This window comes from Harpia harpyja, chromosome 17 (genome assembly GCF_026419915.1).
Source record: "Harpia harpyja isolate bHarHar1 chromosome 17, bHarHar1 primary haplotype, whole genome shotgun sequence".
Lineage (NCBI taxonomy): Eukaryota > Metazoa > Chordata > Aves > Accipitriformes > Accipitridae > Harpia > Harpia harpyja.
Genome location: NC_068956.1, coordinates 4258009 through 4275696, shown reverse-complemented (window position 1 = coordinate 4275696; position 17688 = coordinate 4258009). Strand labels below are relative to the sequence as shown.

Below are 17688 nucleotides of genomic sequence, written 5' to 3'. Positions count from 1 at the left end.
CAGAGTGGGTCCTGAGCTGTTGGTTATATAGCTGCGAGAGGAGACTTTATGACCAGATCAGATGCGAATCTCCCCTCTGTGTGTGTGTATATGGTGTGTGTGAGCAAGCATGAAGGTAAGCAGTAATGGTCCATTTGGTGACTGTTTCATATGTAAATGCCCTGTGATCTACACTGCATCCATATGCATGCCCCGGGTAAATGCATAAACAAAAATCCTACTGGCAGTTTTTGTGATTTTCTGAAGGTGTCTTATGTAATAAAGATGATTATTTGAACCCTTCTTGCAGTGTAAAGCACCTTCAATTGCTGCTGCTGACATTTACTGCTGTTTTGTTGATGATTTCCTCTGTTTCAACTCTGGTCCAAATTTTATTTGATAAGAGGATAAGTTGCAGCATCAAAAGATCCAAGTTACAATTAAACAATACAGTTGGGAGCCGCTTCTAATCTAAATTGGACAGTTAACCATTAAGTTCCACAGCAACATCAGGGAAGGACAACATTGATACTGCTGAACTTCTTTGAAAGGTGAAAATCGAGAGAAAGTCTGGGAGCAATAAGGGAGAATGGAAATCTTTCACCTCCATCTTCCTCACCTGCCCTCTTACCAGCACAATTTCTACATTTCCATTATGAAGCAACCAAATTAAAGGGCTTTTGGACATCAAGAATCCCACCTCTGAGATGAGCTACTTGCTTTGATTCCAATGGCTTTTTCCCTCTGTAAGACTCCTATCAAACATGTTTCTTTCAGGATACGTTCAAACCAATCACTTCTCCTGTATCTCCAGCTTGTGTTCCCTCAAACCAGCAAACCAGTGGTTATGTTTCTCCACTCATTTTTCATATAGCCTACTTTCCAGTCCTTCATTGTATTATCTGCTTAAAGCCATAACTTCTCAGTTGGAGAGCTTTTTTTTTCCCTCCTTTTTCTTTTTTCCCTCCACTTTTCGTGCCTAGTACACATTTGGCATAAATAAGAGCAGCGAGGAGGCCAATGCATGACCCACGTGTCTGTCTTTTTTGCCAGGATAAAACCTCAAGTCTCAAACCTGGAAATATTTCTCAGATTGTTTTTCCCATACCACCCACATCTTTTTTCCACAAGAGGAAGCTGCTTATGTTGAATGCTGTGGGAACCTAATTGTTACTTTATCGCACAGTGAGGAAAAAAAGTGCTAATTAAACAACATGCTTTTCTGAAACCAGATGATACTTTCATTTTCTGGAAAGAGGAAGCTTAATGTAAAATCCCTTCGACTCTGCCTGGTGAAACCAGATGAATTGCCAAGTAGTTTTCTAATTTCATTTGCATAAGCCTTTTTCTAGCTACTTTGAAGAAAGTTCAAAGCTGACTGTTTGGTTATTTGCCACTCAGCAGCAGGAATGCTAGCTTTTCATTTCCTCTGTGTTTGAGTACCAGTAGGGGTAAAATTGTTCATCTGCATATGATAATGCTGTTCCTTTATTTGGATCTTACCTTTTTAAAAAGAGGGCCCAGATTGATGCAGGGATCTGGAGGCTGTTTAGCTCCAGAGGAGTCAAAATGGACTGATTTACTACCTTCTCTAGGCTGGTGGGATGCAGAGGTGGTTCATCAGTGCAAAGCAGTGTTTCAGCAGTTTGGGAGATGTGATGAAGGATGTTCTGCTAAACATGAGAGTTTGAACATCATGCCCAAAATCTTGTCTTGGCTATGTCAGTTGCCCAGCTTCTTCTTTTCTGTCCCTTTTGTTCCTCTTACCCTGTAAGATCTGGTTCCTTGCAAGGCAGAGACCTGCTCCTTCCTCAGATCTGCTGACTGAACATCAGGTTCATCTTTTCACAGTTAGTCTCTTCTGGGCTTTGCGGTGTCTAGGGACTTGCTACTCACCTAGATATTATCAGTGGATACTTCACTTCTCTCAACTCTGCAATTAATGAAGCAGTTGTTATGCTCACAGAAAAAAAACAGGAATGTGCCAGGTCTTTCAGAGGTGCTTTTTGTTGCAAAAAAGCTGGTCCCATCCCAGGCTGAGGTGATGTGCAGCCCAGTTGCATTGCTTTGTTCCTTACAAAGGAGATGAGAATAAGGAGGGTGATTTTGAAGAAGAGTTGGGACCATCAGTACTACACGGGTATCAACTACCTCCTTTGTGCAGGCGTAAGACTACAAGGAGTCATGGGAACTCTTAATCTGCACAACAGCAAGTGTCTTGGATGGTCTGCTTTGCTTAACCAAAAGAGAAAAGTACTCTTAAAATGGGTTGATCAAAATGCAGTGGCATCCCTCATGGGGGCTTTTTTTGTTTAGAACCAAAATGGCATTTTAATTTCTTCATGGGTAAAGCCCATTTTACTGGATAAGTGTATCCAAATTGGATGATAATGTCATTTAGTTAATCCACAGTAGTTTAGGGAAATGAAACCACATCTTTTTTTAGTTTCTCAAACATCCCTGCATTGATGGGTCTTCGGCTTTAACGCTCTACTCATCTCTGTACAAGTTCTCTTTGCTTTGCTCTTACTGCACAGAGTCTCTCTAGCTGGGATCTGTTTGATGGGCTGGCTCTACACAGTACACATTTATTCTCTCCTTTAGTTCTGCCTCTTCTAACAACAAAGCAGAAAACCAGAATTGCTCATTACAGGACAGATACCTCACTAATAATTAATCTGAGACCAGTCACCACAAATGGTTGTAATGTGTGTGTTTCTGGCTGACCAGGGCTGCTGCTTGAATATTTTAGCTGTGTTTTTTTCACTGGAGATACCTGACTGAAGGTACTGAGGCCATCAGCAGACACTGAAACCCTAAACCCGTAGCAGAAATACAGGTTCCACTCCTCTTCAGCTACTGAGCAAGCCTGCTAATTAGGGGCGTTAACAAGCTTGGTACCCTCTTATGCAGTCTAACCATGCAGGACAGAAGCTCCTTCTGTACCCTTTGGCAGATGTGTACTGTGTTTTATTTATAGTCTGGGACATCTAAGCAGTTTTAATTTCTCATGCACTCCTGTTTTCTCTATTAGGTTATGGAAGATCTTTTCAAGACAGTGACAAGCACTGTGTTCTCCAAATGTCCTCGTGATGTTGAGCTTTTTCATAAATACATAGCTCCTGCCCAGAAGGTAATAAATGTGACAGGAAAGAGCTGCAATCCTGTTATGCATTTTGGGGGGCTCTTGGCTATAGGAAGGCTTAATTTTTAATTTTTTATTTTTTTTTACTGTGTTGTCCTGTGTTAACAAACTATGAAGAGCTAAAGGTGGGCCTGAGCTTAAGCGATCGTTCAGATGAACAGAGAGAACATACAACTTTTTGTAGCTGGTAGTAAGTGTGGTAGAACTGTAGCTGTCACATCATCTAGCAGCCTCTGAATCATCAGCTGCAGTAATCGGGTACCCTTTTAGCACTGAATGGCCGGGAGTGGATTTTGACCCATATCTAGATCACAATGCAGACCTACAAATTAAAACTTAGAGGGAGGTAGCTTTTCTAAGTTCCCTCTGGGCCCCTGAACCCTTAAGAGTAGCTTTACAGTTTTATTTTTTCTTGTTTTGACCAAGGACAGGTTGGAAAAAACGCTGAAGAACAAATTTGTGATGTAAGTACTTCTATTTCAAAATTATCTGCAAGAGGGCTTTTGGGGGAAAGAGTTCCTATTTTGTATATGTTCTTTTTCTTTCCCAACTCAATGTTTTCTGGGTTAGCATAATGTCTCCAAAAGAGCATGAATTGCAGTTCCCTTTGTACTGTTTGTCAGTTGCCCTTTCATATCTGCATGAGACTGGCATCTGAATCTGCTGGCCTTTGGCTTTTGCTTCCCTGGACAAGATCTTCTTTCTGTAAGGGTATCCTCCTTCCAGCATGTACTTGCACAGTGGTTTGCTCGCTGTCTTGCTTGGTTTTGTCTTTGGTGCTCTGCCTTCCTTCAGACTTCCACTCCGATGGCTCCCTTTTAATGAAACTATTTTTTGATATTTAAAAGTCTCAGTTGGTTTTGTATTCCTGATTGCTTGTGCAAGTCCTTTTCCCAGTTCTCTGTGTGCTAAAGAACTGAAGGCTTTTGGTTTCCCTCCTTGGCCCCCAAGAATACCTCCTCTTCCCTACTTTTGCCTGTCTCTTCAAACAGTGGTGCTCTCCATTCATCCCACAGAACATTGTAGGGCTGCTTAGCCCAGCACTGGTTTTCCTGTTAAGCAGCTACAGCCACGCTTGGGCAACAGGATCGTGATAGATCTCTGTGCCTCGTGCCTGCATAAGCACCATGGGAGATGTCAGTGAAGTCACTGTCTCCCCATTTCAGTCCTCCTCTCTTTGGACCTAACTGATAGTTCTGAGAGGACAAAGTTGCACTCAGCTTCTCCCATGGTCCAAGGCAAAAGAGAGTGAGTCAGCCTCTCTCTCTCTCTCTTCTCTGTTTCTCTCTTCATCAGCTGCTGGCAGATCTGGGGCATTCCTGGCTTACACACATCAGTTACATGTATTGAACCTGTGCCAGTGATATACCTCATTTGGACCATGGTGTCTCATAATCCAAACACATGGAGCAATATATTCCTTCTTGAGGTATTTCCTCCAGAAGCCTTCCCTGTATTAGTGAAACCTTGTAGCTGGGTGTAAAGAGCTCGTGCTCTTTAGGGAATTCGGTTTATAATTGGATTTAGCCAATGATACAGAGAGATGAAATTATTGTGACCAGGTTATTCTTTCTTCTCTCTATCCACAACATTTGCTTGGTATGTGGAAAACTTGTCAGCAAAAGTATCTTCCATTGAGTCTTGATTTCCAGTTATCAAACCTGCAGCATCTTTCACTGCACTTTTTCTGTTTGCTCTGCCATGATGCTGTTCTTTTGTATTGGTGGAAGTCAGTGGAGAATCTGCTCTCAGATCTGTCAGAGGAGTAAAGAAACATTGCTGCAAATAAATCTCACAATTTTTGCAAAGTAAAATGAAAATGTTTGAGCTACAGCCCCTTTGCTCTCTGGGCTGTTATTTTTGCCTAACAACATCCTGAAAGGTAGAGCTATGCCGATGAGGGCATATTGTTTTCTTAAAAAAAATCCACAAATCTCTATGAAGCAATTCTCTGCAGAGCTCACTTCTGACTGAAATGCAACATTGCAATAATGCAAAAGTGTCTTGAGAGCTTAGCATTTCCTGCCCTGCATGTAGCTGAAGCACAGGAAGACATAGGGTTCTTGCCATATAAAAATGGTTTTTGGTTTCGTTCCAAAGAAGCATTGCTGGGAAGTCTGACATCACAGCACAAGTTGGCATGGTGGTGGGGAAATGCCTCCTTAATTTTCCAGTACGGCACTTAGCCAGAAAACTTTCTTGTTAATCCTTTCACAGTTATCTTAAAGACTTTTTTTTTTTTTCTTTTGCAGAATTTCCTACAATGAAGCAGTGGAAATTTTGAACCAAGCTTCTCAAACTTTCACTTTCAAGCCAGAGGTAGGTAGTTGTGTGGCAGCTTGTCCCTATGCCTGTTCATGCACACAGCCAGCCTGAACTCTGTAGATCTCATTTCGCTCTTTCTGATACAAGAGTTGTTACTTCGCACAGGTTATCTGCCTCCTGGGGTGTTTGCTCAGTTGTAACCCAGGTACAACTTTTGCCCTTTGGGGAAGAAACGGAAGCAATATAAGGAGTGAGTTCTGTAGCGAAGAACATGTAACGTTTGCAGGGAAGGAAGTGATGAGTTTGCTGTTGAAGGACCAAGGCTTTGGCAAAAGCGCTTCTCTTTATTGTATGTGAGTAGTGCCAAATGTGTTGCATATTCAGTAGCAGTCATGTAAGGAGAGTTGCTGTAACAGTCCTCAAATAAAGGAATAATATTAGGACAGCACCAAAAGTTTGACAAGGACTAATAAGCCAAAACCACGTCAAAATACCGTGTAATCTAGACCTAGGTAAAGGCAATCCCTTGTCTTTCCAAAGCATAGATGTTGACTGGGAGAAAGAATCACATGCTAGTCTTTCTAACACTGTTAGATTATGGTTTTCTGAAAGTCATATTTTGTCCAACCTCAAACACACACACCAGTAGGGAGAGCATTCGTGGTGGTGCTAATCTCATGTGTATGTGTATACTGATTAATCTTTATCTCGTTCTGATGCTTTGAGGAAAATAACCCTCTGGCTGAAGCCACCTTTGTAGCCAGTTGGGTAACTGTCTTATCTCTGTGTACAGGTGGGTGTAGAACCTCAAGTCCTGTATCAGTACTACCTTGATATGAGACAGCAAACTCGGGATGTTTTCAGATGAGGAGAGTCTGCAGAATATCTGTTCCACTCCCCTGATATTCTTTGCATGTCCTATAATGGACTGGAGGTCTCTAGTCAAAAGCCACAGAATTTATAGCATTGCTGGAAGAAAGGAGAAGTGAAGGACATTACAAATGTCCAACGCTTCTGATAACAAAGAATTGTTTAATAGGATGCTGGGTTTTCTTAAATGAGAATTAGTGTAGTGTGTAACAGGACACAGCAGAGAAGAGAGCAGTCAGCCTAGTAAAGCTGCTTTCTATATACCAAAGGTAATACTGAAATAAGGCTTGTTTGCTGGGTTGAGTAAGCTGATTTTGGATAAGTGCCTATTTCCCCTAAGCTATGTGGTGTGTGATTTGGGGGTTTTTGTTTGTTTGTTTGTTTGGGTTTTTTTCTGATTTGATACCAGATGGTTGGGCTTGATGCAGGGATGATCTGGCCCTGTTCTGTGGAAGTTAGCCATGTTATTTTCATTGCTTTGCTCTGCCTTAAAACTCGTGAAACTCTTGTCTGCTTAGCAAATTTTCCCAGTGGCCTGTGTGAGAAGTTGCTGTGCTTCGTTTCATGTTATTCAAAGCTGCACGTCTCTCCTACGCAGCGATTTTTTCTGTGTCTCTTGCCACAGGCAAGATGCACCAAAGCAGCATCCCAGGTCCCTTTTGCTGTCTTTACAGTGGGGCTGTGACCTCCAAACGGAACATGAAAAGTACCTGGTGAAGCACTGTGGAGAGGTTCCTGTGTTTGTGATTAACTACCCATATGACCTCAAACCTTTCTACATGCGGGACAATGAAGATGGACCTCAACATACAGTAAGTCCGTAGGTCACACTTCCACCTCTTTTTTGGCTACATATGTGTCTTACCCTACTGATAGATAGATGAGAATAGTCTTCTGCTGGGCCTCTGATCAAGAAGTCCAAGATAAGACGTGACCATCAGGTCATCCTGTTCAGTCGTTTTCCTGTTGTAGAAGAAATCCCCAAAGCAGGAACAACAGGAGAAGGATTCAGGAGTTGGGTAGCATTAAGTTTTTGCTTAAGTCCTTTAAGACAGATTTGCCATAGTTTATTTCTTTTCCTGGTAGACTTCTGTACTACTAGGTGAAATGCCTAGAATTGCATGGCTCCAAGCAGCCTGTGATACTCTTGTCATCCAAATCTAGCATCCATGTAATACTCAAATAGCAGATGGACACAAGACGTAGACTCTTCCTCCACAAGTCTCATGCTTTGAAGGTGTGATTTCCTAACTGAAGTGAGACAACCTGAAACGTTGCTTCTACCAAAAAGAGCGACTACCCCACCATGTGCTACTGTCACTTCACTGGCTTTAATTCTAGCAACAGTCCGGCTGTGGGATGGGAGAAGTAACTCTACAAAACAAAACAGAGAAGAAAACCAGCCCAAACCTAACAGCATAGGCGATAACACTGGGATCCTAACACTTGGATCACCACATTGGTGCCGTTGATCCATTGGTATCATTACCACTAGAGCTGGCTCAAGGAATGGGGGCAGATGGAGTAAACACAAGTTACAAGCGTCAGAGCAGCTTAAACTCTAAGGGAATCAGGGCTTCAGGAAACTTGCCTGTGTGTCTTTGTCTCCTTGTGAGCTGCTGTTGGGTTCTTTATAACCTGCACAGGCTTGCCTACATGCACAGGTTGTCACCAGAGTAACCTGGTGGGATTCAGTTCACATCACCTGCTGTAGATGCCCTCAGTCTGGAACACCACCGCACTTCTTTGTTTTCTGTAGACTTACTGATGGTTATCATTGTAAAGTTCCCTCCTAGCCTTCTCCTGTCAGCAAGGGGCTTTTCAAGCATTTGCAAATACTTACATAAGTGTCCTGGACTCAATAAAAGAATTACGGTAGCTTCTTACAAACAGCTGTCCAGTGTCAACTGTACTTCTGCTGTAGACTGTATGGCTACATGGCATGGCTTATGTTAGGTTTCTTTCTTTTAAGGTTGCAGCTGTTGATCTCCTTGTACCAGGAATAGGCGAGTTGTGTGGAGGCAGCTTGAGAGAGGAGCGACTGCCCTTCCTTGAATCACGCTTACAGAGGTACGAAAAACCCACAGGTGCCAGGAGACTAGCCTGACCAAGAGAGTGTTTCAGCAGCCCTCAGTGGTTGGCAAGACGGAGTGGAAGGGCAACTAATGGTATTTAAAAGAAGCCTATTTTTGCCTTTGAGATATCTATTTCTCTGAGTAGGTGACTGCAAACTGGTGAAGAAGTTCTTGTGCTTCTGTTGTAGGTATGCAAACTGCCTCTCTGTTTTAGCTCATCAGAGAAGAAGAGTTTATTTTATGTTAGGAGGCCAGGGCAGTAGAATGCCTCAGCTCTGCTGGGACTATCTGGAACAGGGTCTGATGTGAGGCTCTTCATCCTTGAGCCTTTTCTTTGTAGCTTTTGTGGCTGAGAGTGGATTGCGAAGGTGGAAATTGTCACGTAGACAGAGCTTAGATGTATTTGTCATCGCATTGTGTAACTGAGGAACTGCAATTTTGGTCAGAGCTTTGCTAGCTGTGATGCAGCTGGCCTCAGTGGCATCATTTCAGAGAATATGGTTCTTTGCTAACAGTTTGGTGGAAAGCTTCACTGGAAGTACCTGGGACCTGTACTGTGTCATACAGGCTCCTTCCCTGCTGCTTTGTTCTGGATCATGTGACTTGGAGTGATTTTAGGCTAAATTCAGTGTCAGAATATCAAAGCTGCTGTTTAGTTAACAAGAATTGACATTATAGATCGTGTAATTCTCCATAGACAATTACTCCTCGGATCCTGTCTGACTGCTCAAAAAAACCTTTCATAACTCAGATGAGTCCATTTGGGCCAGTCGTACACTTGTGCAAAGCAATTTTGGAGGAGGATTAATCCCAGAGTAACACCATTTGCATATTAGGAATGAATTTGTTGCTTAAATCAGCCGCATGCTCACCGAGATATATCTAGTCAGTGGAGAAGAGCAAAATCCATTTCAGCATAATGAATCCAAAAGGCGCTGGGCAATTAAAATCACCAGAACATTGGTTCTCAATTTGTGGTGTAGGATGATATTATTCCCTGTGCTTCCTGCTGCTCTCCCTGTGAACTCTCCCGAAGCAGGCATGCTTCAGCTGAAGCAAAGTACAATGTTGCCTGCTGCACTTTCACTTGAAATTTTTGCCAGTAAGATCTAGAGTCCAAGGTGTGGGGCTGGAGGAGAGGGGTCTGTGTGGAGGTTGAAGCCAGACTTTGTTTGTCGGGAAAGTCATAGGAATTATTTCAAGCTCCAAATGGGGTGCGTCTTCAGTGACCTTAAAGTACAGCTCTGCACTGAAGATGACCTGGAAAAATAACACCTCTTTTCACATGTTTTTCTCAATTTTGAGTACTCAGGATCTGATCTGCTGAGGCCAAATACTTTAAGGCTTTTAAATTCTACTTCCTGCAGACCCAGCATAGCTGAGAGAGATAAAGAACGGGGTTCTTGTCTCCTTATACACACTTCATACAATAGCTCCCCAAGTCCCAGTGAGGGACAGCTGCAATGCACTGAAGATGAGAGAAGTGGTCTCACTTTGCCTACACAGTTTTCTGTTCATGTTCAGAGAAATGGAAAAAAACCTGACAACTTTGTTCTTGTTCTGCCAGGGCAGGGAAAGGAGAGAAGGTGCACTGGTGGCCATTAGAAAAAGACCTATTTTATTTAGTAGCTTTATGGAAGTTGATAGACATTAATAAAGCTATAGGAGTTCAGTGTTTTTGTGGACTACGGGAGGGAAGCCACACATGTGAAGAGATTTTGACTCACTCATAAATGAGGTTGGCTGCATCTCATTGTAAATTTAATACTCAGGCCTGTACTTTCCAAACATTCACAGACAGAGTACTGATATGCTTAAAGTTAAGAATATGCACAAGTCTTTGTATGAGGCTGGGATCAACCCTTTATGTTGACAAAACAAAATTTGCATTTTAAGAAGCAGGTGGGGAATCTGTTCAAGATTGTCTACCAATTACCAGAACTGATAGCCACTGATCATGTCTTCCCTTAATCTCCTGCCTTTCCTTTTTTGGACTCAGTTTAGTCATCAGACCCTCCCTTTTCTTGTAGCATTCTCTTCCAGTCAAGTGCTGCTTGTGTGGATTTCCTCTGTTCCTTTACTTACACGGGATTTTCTTTTTGTTCCACAGATTAGGACTCACAGATGCCTACCAATGGTAAGACACTATCTTGGTCTGCAAGCTCTACTTCTTCTTTTGAGAGTCTTTAAACAACTATTTCATTTTTTTGATCCGTTTTTGAGGGGACATTTCTTGGCCCAGTTGCCCTGCCATCGGTGCCAGTCTGAATGGAACAGCCAGTTCATTTAAAAAAAGTTTAATCTAATGCTACTTAGTTTGTCTTCCCAATTTGTCCACTCACAGCACAGGTCATTCCTTTCAGGATTGCATGAAGTGGATTAATTTACATAATGATTTTTGATATTAAATCATTAGGCTGTGTTCAAAGTTGAATAGACTCTGACTGCCTTTGCATGAGATAAACAGGTTAGAGAACCACAAGCAATTTGTGACCTTTAACAGCTCCATGAATAACTCCCTTTGCAATTGACAGGGCAATTGGGTAGAAAAATCTTCCCTAACAAAGCAGCTGAAGCAATTAAAACTATCCTGCTAAGGAGACGGATCAACCTTTGAATTAATGGTTTAGCCTATTAAAACGACAGAATGATCTTAGTGTTCCTCTTGACAAGTCTTTCTTGGTATGTACTTTGTCATAGCTACTCAGAGGGTGATAGTGCAGACAATTTTAAATTTAGAAGAGTATATGCAAATACTCTGCAGTATTTGGATAGATCATTAGGGAGGCTGCCTTGAAAAAAAGCAGAGTGAGTGTGGGGTTCTTTACTCTCCTCTTGCCACAATATGAGATCACTTAGGAACAGCCCAGTGCATGGCAGACCTTTACATCACCGATTTGCAAACAGGGTGCATTAAATGTCTTCCTTTACTGTTTGCATTTATGGGCCAGAATACACCATATCACTTAATCTGAGGGAAGGATTATCCTGAACAAGGATGATCAGTTGTGTGGTTAGATGCTGAGATACAGCCTGAGGAAGTCTGGTGTCCAGTGGCAGAGCTTTCCAGCACTAGTAAGATAACACAGCCCTGCCTCATGCTTCCCTCAACAGAGAAGATTCAGACATTGCCCATCACCCATTTGCATTTTCCTGTGGTATGTAGCAATCACATTCTGGAAACCCTTTCTTCCTGTGATCTTGTTTTGGATACTCTTTCCTCCTCTATCCCCTCTACTCCATCAAAGATAACATAACTTCCCACAGGATGTTAAAACTGTTGTTAGCCCCTGCCATAGCAGGGTCTGGTGTCCTAGGAAGTGCAGGATAGGAGTAATCCTGAATGCTTCTGGACTACAGTCCAAAATCTGCCAGAAAACGGGTAGGTGGTTTGCCAGCATCCATCTTTTCAGTGGAGGTGGCAGGAGAGACTGAAATTTATCTCCTCCAATTTAGTGATTGAATTTAGTCTCCAAAGCTGGCTCACAAACTCCTTGAAGAAGAGTTGAGTCATTCCTTTTAAAATATAATATTTTCTGACTTTAAAATGGGCAGCTGAGTGAGATGTGGTCCCTTTTGAAATCCCGTATATATTGCCATATCTCTGTTTCTACCTGTTTTCTTCTCCCACTAAACATGAGGATATTGTGGGGGCTGATTACTTCTAGGACAGCTTCAGGAGTGCCTTGTTTATGGGAGAATCTTTGGGCAAAGAGGCAGCTGATGATCTGAAGTACTGTTGTGCTTCTGCCTATTCCTACCTTTTAGAAAGCTTTTCAAAAAAAGTAGATAAGGGGACATGGTCAAAGTCCTCTGAATCTTCTTCAGTTCACTACCATCTTTCCTGTTGTGCAGGTTTCTTTCCGTAAAGAATGAGTTGCAAAAGTATTTGTCTTGATTTTGTGGAGTTATTTTATTTTATTTTCACACTCCTTCCTCTAAACTGTAGATGGAAAAGAGCTCAGTGCTGTACATGCTGATCTTGGCTAGACTTGGAGTGGTCTGTGGAAGCGAGGTGGGAAAGTCGGGCGATCAGAGTTAACTCTGGGAAATCACTTGCTTTCTCTGTGACCAGGGAGTATTGAGTATATTGCCTTGTAAATGGGGGTCCTGATCCTGTTTGCAGCCTCCAGGTGCCAGCTTAGCACGAGCAATAACAAAGTAGGTACTTTGTAATGACCAACGTGTCCCCACTACCATCAGCATTTCAGACAGTCTTTCTACATGTAAGGCACCCATTTCCTAACTCTGATTATCATCATGTGCATTCAGTGGAGAAGATGGCTCATACTGAATGAACCCTTTACAGTCCAGGTACCTTTCTGATCTTCTGATCTAACACTGGTGAAAGTACACAGTGGCAGAGCAGGTGTTACCTGCTGTCTTAGAATGGATATTACTGTGTTGTCTTGGCCTTGCTCCTGCTCTGGATGGAGACAATTGGGCTGTGTTGCACTCTTTAATTTCTAATTTTCTTTGAAGCTTGAATGCCGGAGTGTTCTGTTGGGTCCTTGTGTGGCAAGGTAGAAAGGAGGAGTTGGACTTAAGGAACAGCAGCACTGGTGAGGCACTTGGAATCCATGGCCAGTGACAGCATTCCTATCATCCTTTAACCTCCTTCAGAGGCCAGCGAAAACCGGTAGCCCATCACTGTCCTTGGCAGTCGCCTTGTCCTATTACTTCTGCTTTGGGGAGTAACTGGAGCGCTGTGCTGGGCCATACAGAGGCAGGCGGAAAGTCAGTGCTAAAGCCAGCCAAAATGTGCCCAAACCCCTTTTGTGTTTATGGGAGTGTTTTAGACTGACCTCCTTGAATGTTTTTTCTGTGGATTCCCAAAAAGTTGTAGCAGAGCAGAAGCTGCCTGAAACCAAAGACAGTATTTTACCCAGCATCAGAACCTGGTGATGCTTTGCATGTTTATTTCCTGAAACATTCAGCAAAATGGTCTTTCAAATGTCATCTCAGTAGTAGTTTTTCATTGCTCTCATTTCTTTCCTTTTTTTTCCAGAAGGATATTCAACTTCATGGACTGAAATATCTTTGTTCTTTCAGCCTTACTTTTTTCAAACTGGCTGCAGAGGCTTCAGTATAACAAGAGGATTACATAAAAGAGCAAGGTTATACTTGTTTTGAAAGGTGACCAAAAAGAATACATTCTGCTTATGAATGGTCACTAAGAAAGCACTGATCTTCATAGTGCCTTGCTGTGCAGCACTGGAGCTCGTGATGATCATAAAAGGGTATAGATTTTTAAAAGGATGAAAGGAAATGCTCTTCTAAATTGGCACATAACAAGCTCCTGGAATTCATTGCCAGGGGATGTTGTTGCAGCACATACTTTAGTAAGATTCAAATCTCTGAAGAACTACCAGTCCTCCAGGTCCAGAGCATGACCTCTGGGGCTAGCTGGGGTCGCAGAAACTTATTTCCCCCATGGAATAATGTTGCACAGTCCCCCAGTTGCCAATGGAGGGCTCAGCTCTTCTCTTAAGTATGAGCTACTAGGAGAAATAGCTAGACTACTTCATGTGTGTTTTTGAGGTGAGAAACATCCGATGTCTGGAGACTACTGAATGAAGAAAAACCTCAGGGAGCATTTTCCAGCCTAAAGGGAATTTTCTCTTCATCTGCAAGGAGTTACTTTTTCTTTCATCTAGGAAGAATGGAAAATTTCTCATTCCTTTGCTGCTTCTAAGCACAGTCATCAGAAAGGATTCACAGTCTTGATCCTCAGCACGTTTAATTCAGTGGACTTTTTCCATTAATTTTAATGGGTTGTGTTTTGCTCCTTTTGCCAAAATGGCTTCTCAGAGTGCTTTGAGATCTACAGATGAAAGCCCTGGATAAGCAAGGGTAGAATTTATTGTTATTGTTCATCTGGAAGAAGCTGAGTTATTTCATCTCCTTACAATGACTTCATAAACTCTGTTGCCAGCAAAAGGGGGGAAAAAAGATGCTAGGTTTAGTCTCAACTGTCTTTGCATAGGCTGAGATATGCCTATAGATGTCATCAGAAATGTTTGTGCTGTTATTTATATTGCTAGCTGCAGCTAGAGTTGTCACCAGCTGGTTTGCCAGTTCTGCTCAGAACTACTGAGCTGATACAGATTGATCTGCCACAGCTATCACCCATAGCCCTCGCATTTACGAGGTCTTTCCTATTTCACAAGCCACCACCCTCAGCATCAGATCTGCCCATCATCCTCCTTGCAAACCCTTGAAAAGCTGCAAAGTGGAGTTCCCCGGGGCCAGTTCCCAGTCTATTAGCAGAAACTCAAGTTCTTCTTAATGCAGTCTGTATGAAGTAGATAGAGATGAAGACCACCATGCTGTTGCACAGTCTAGTGTTCATATCCTAAGCATAATCTTCGTCACAAGGTGTGGGGTGGACACAGCTGAGCCTTAGCAAGCCAAGCTAATGCCCAGCAGCACAGGTAGAAATCACATGGGTCCCAGGGGTCAGAAAACATGGGTCCCACTCTTGAGGCTGCTGTTCAACTTGCAGTACAGGCATAACTGCACTTTGTGTGTCAGTGCTAGTAGGAAGAGGTAAGAAGTTCTACAATTCTATCACATTCTGCTTCTGGTTTTACTACTTGGGCAGTGGAGGGGAGGGGAAAAAACCCTGAAGATTGGATTGACTGTAATAAATGGCTTCCCAAATTTTAACTATTGTTAATGAACTGCAAGGAAAAACAATATTTCATGGTATAAAAGGCATACTGTCAAACTGAGTCTGTCAGGGCAGTCTCTTGCAGCCATGGAATTGGCTGGAGAGTGTTTTTATTTTGCAAGTAGAGTTATCAGTGGCATTACTTTGCTTCACTTTGTTAAAATGTAGTCTTCAAGCCAACAAAATTCTGAAGTCCAAGCAAGTAAATTTAAATATATATAATGTATATCTTACATATTAATATATATATAAATATAGATACACACAAATATTATTTTTCCTTGCAGTTCATTAACAGTAGTTAAAATCTGGTAATCCATTTATTACAATCAATCCAATCTTCAGCGTTTTTTCCCTAGTGTGTTTTCCCTTCCCCTCCACTGCCTGAGTAGTAAAACTTATATATGCATTTATATTTAAGTGTACTTGATTTTTTTTTTAAAACTGCAATGATAAAATATTCGTGCACAAAGATTAGAAGCGTGTAATAATACATCTGGAGTCACTCAATCCCTTACTAGTGCATTCATATAAAGAAGGATAACTTTGTGGCCTCAGTAAGCTCAGAAGTGGCCCCATAAATTGACAGAACCACTGCCGTGTTTTTCACTCCTATTAAAATAAAACTGTTGGTGACAATTTATAGCTACAAATATAGTTCCTGTGTATCACATCGGCTACAGTCCAGCTGGGAAATGGGGTACTCTAAAGAAGGACCACCATAATCTTGTTCACACCCATATATTTGGAATATCTGCTTCCAAATGTTTTCTGAGTTTTCTGTGTACAACAGGTGCTGTTCTCCAAAAGGAAATGTCTTGTTCCAGATCTCATTTTTGGAGCAGATATGTCCTGAGATTTTTTGCTGACTTACTGTGGAAATAAATGAATCACTCTGTAAGTGTAATTGGGGAAAAAGTAACAAAAAGCCATCATAATTACCTTAAAAGAAAAAAAAACAAAAACAAAAAAAAAACCTGAAGGAATATTCAGTAGACAGCAAGACCTACTTAGGCTTCTGAAGAAATTACTGGAAATGAAATGACTTAGACTATTGAAAGGAAGACAGAAAATGAAAGAATTTATTGTAGGGCAGATTTCAGCACAAGCATGGCAAGGGCTAAACAAACACAAGCAGGCAACTCCATCTCCAACTGCGGAAATGCTTTGTGATTCTGTAGGAACCTGGATTTGTGCCTCTGCTAGGAATATTTTAGATACTAAAACTTACAAAGATGCTTTCAGTATGAGCAGAGCTTTGGTGTTCAAGCTGTTCTTCATACCCAAATGAGTTCTTGCTCCTAAACAAAACAGGCTCTAGCATATTGGCAAAGCATAGCTATGCTGGTTTAGATGTGTTTGCACTTGGGGTTTCTGCTAATAAAATTCTGCCTGTCAAGGAGCCGCCGCACCTCCTCACACCCCTGGCCAAGGCTGTCTGTGTTGGCAGAAATTCACAGTGGTTAGGGTCAAAGGGAAGTAATTAAGATGGAAAGCAAAACCCTGGATAAAAAGCTCTCTGTAATTACATCAGCATAACTATGCTGCAAATGTAACTGTCTGTTTAAATTACAGGTATCTAGACCTCCGAAAATTCGGCTCAGTTCCTCATGGAGGCTTCGGAATGGGATTTGAACGCTACCTGCAGTACATCTTGGGAGTTGAGAATATCAAAGATGTTATTCCTTTCCCCAGGTTTTCTCACTCCTGTCTCCTGTAGCTCAGCAGTTGACTCACGTGGAGAAAACTGCTGGTGTGATGATATGTATATAACATATTAAGATATGACTAAGTGTGTTTTAATAGGAAATCGAGATAATTTTTATATCAGTGAAACTCTTGGTAAATTTAATACTGGCTTATTGAGAAATAATATTTGTTCTGGTGAGATGATGGAAGCACACTTGGCAGTTAATTTCATAGCAGTTCACGTCTTCAGTGCACTGCAGGAGTACTAATAAATCCCACTTAACTAAAGGGTTAAGATTCTCGTGAGACTAGTATAAGCCATGGAAGTACTGAATAAGTGTTGTTGGGAGGTAGTGGGGGTTTTATGTGAAATATTAATAAGGAGGTGTGACCTAAAATGGACTGGGAGCCAGGACTGCTGTGAGGCTTTAATAGGCTTTAATTAAATGCCTGCACAGTGCTTTGAAGATTGAGTGTTATAAAATTGTGAAGTATTGTCATGGCTTTGATGCACTTGCTCTTACAAAACGGCTACTGTAAAGCATGATTCTCCCCACCCTGAGTTAGAAACAAATATTGTTTACCTTGGAAAAATCAGTCAAACCTAGCAAGGAAAAATGTGATATTGGAACTGCTGGAGTGAATTAGGTGAATGATGTTTGATTTTGTGAATCATCAATAAAGATGTACACTGGGTTGTTTTGTAACTCTGTATGGTTTCTTCTTCTGTTATAAAACCATAGCACTCAGCATCATAGTGTTTCCTTCACTGTCTTTGGTAGATGTTTCCTTTTCCGTATACCCAAATTAGTTGCACAACTTCTGCCTGTTTTCTGTCTCCAAGAAAGCACATGCTCATAGCAGAAAGAAATGTTCAGTTAGATGATAGTTCATTCATCTCTCCAGAGCCAACTTGCAGTTTATTGGTGGTTTTTTTGTTATTGCTTTGCTGCTTTGTTGTTGTTATTGAGAAAATCTCTCATGTGCTCATC

The 17688-nt window shown here is 41.7% G+C and overlaps 1 protein-coding gene across 3 annotated transcripts in view; it reads left to right on the top strand.

Annotated features, from left to right (window-relative positions):
- Positions 1-17403, top strand: part of NARS2 (asparaginyl-tRNA synthetase 2, mitochondrial) — a 52699-nt gene extending 35296 nt beyond the window's left edge. For 2 of the 3 annotated variants that reach the window (XM_052812185.1, XM_052812183.1), the window contains exons 8-14: positions 3014-3112; positions 3545-3588; positions 5377-5443; positions 6934-7071; positions 8232-8329; positions 10445-10471; positions 16583-17403. In XM_052812185.1, the coding sequence (XP_052668145.1) occupies positions 3014-3112; positions 3545-3588; positions 5377-5443; positions 6934-7071; positions 8232-8329; positions 10445-10471; positions 16583-16727 (618 nt within the window). In that variant the 3' untranslated portion in view covers positions 16728-17403. The remainder of the gene's footprint in view (positions 1-3013; positions 3113-3544; positions 3589-5376; positions 5444-6933; positions 7072-8231; positions 8330-10444; positions 10472-16582) is intronic. The other variant, XM_052812184.1, reaches the window with a different exon arrangement.
- The last annotated feature ends 285 nt before the right edge of the window (positions 17404-17688 follow it).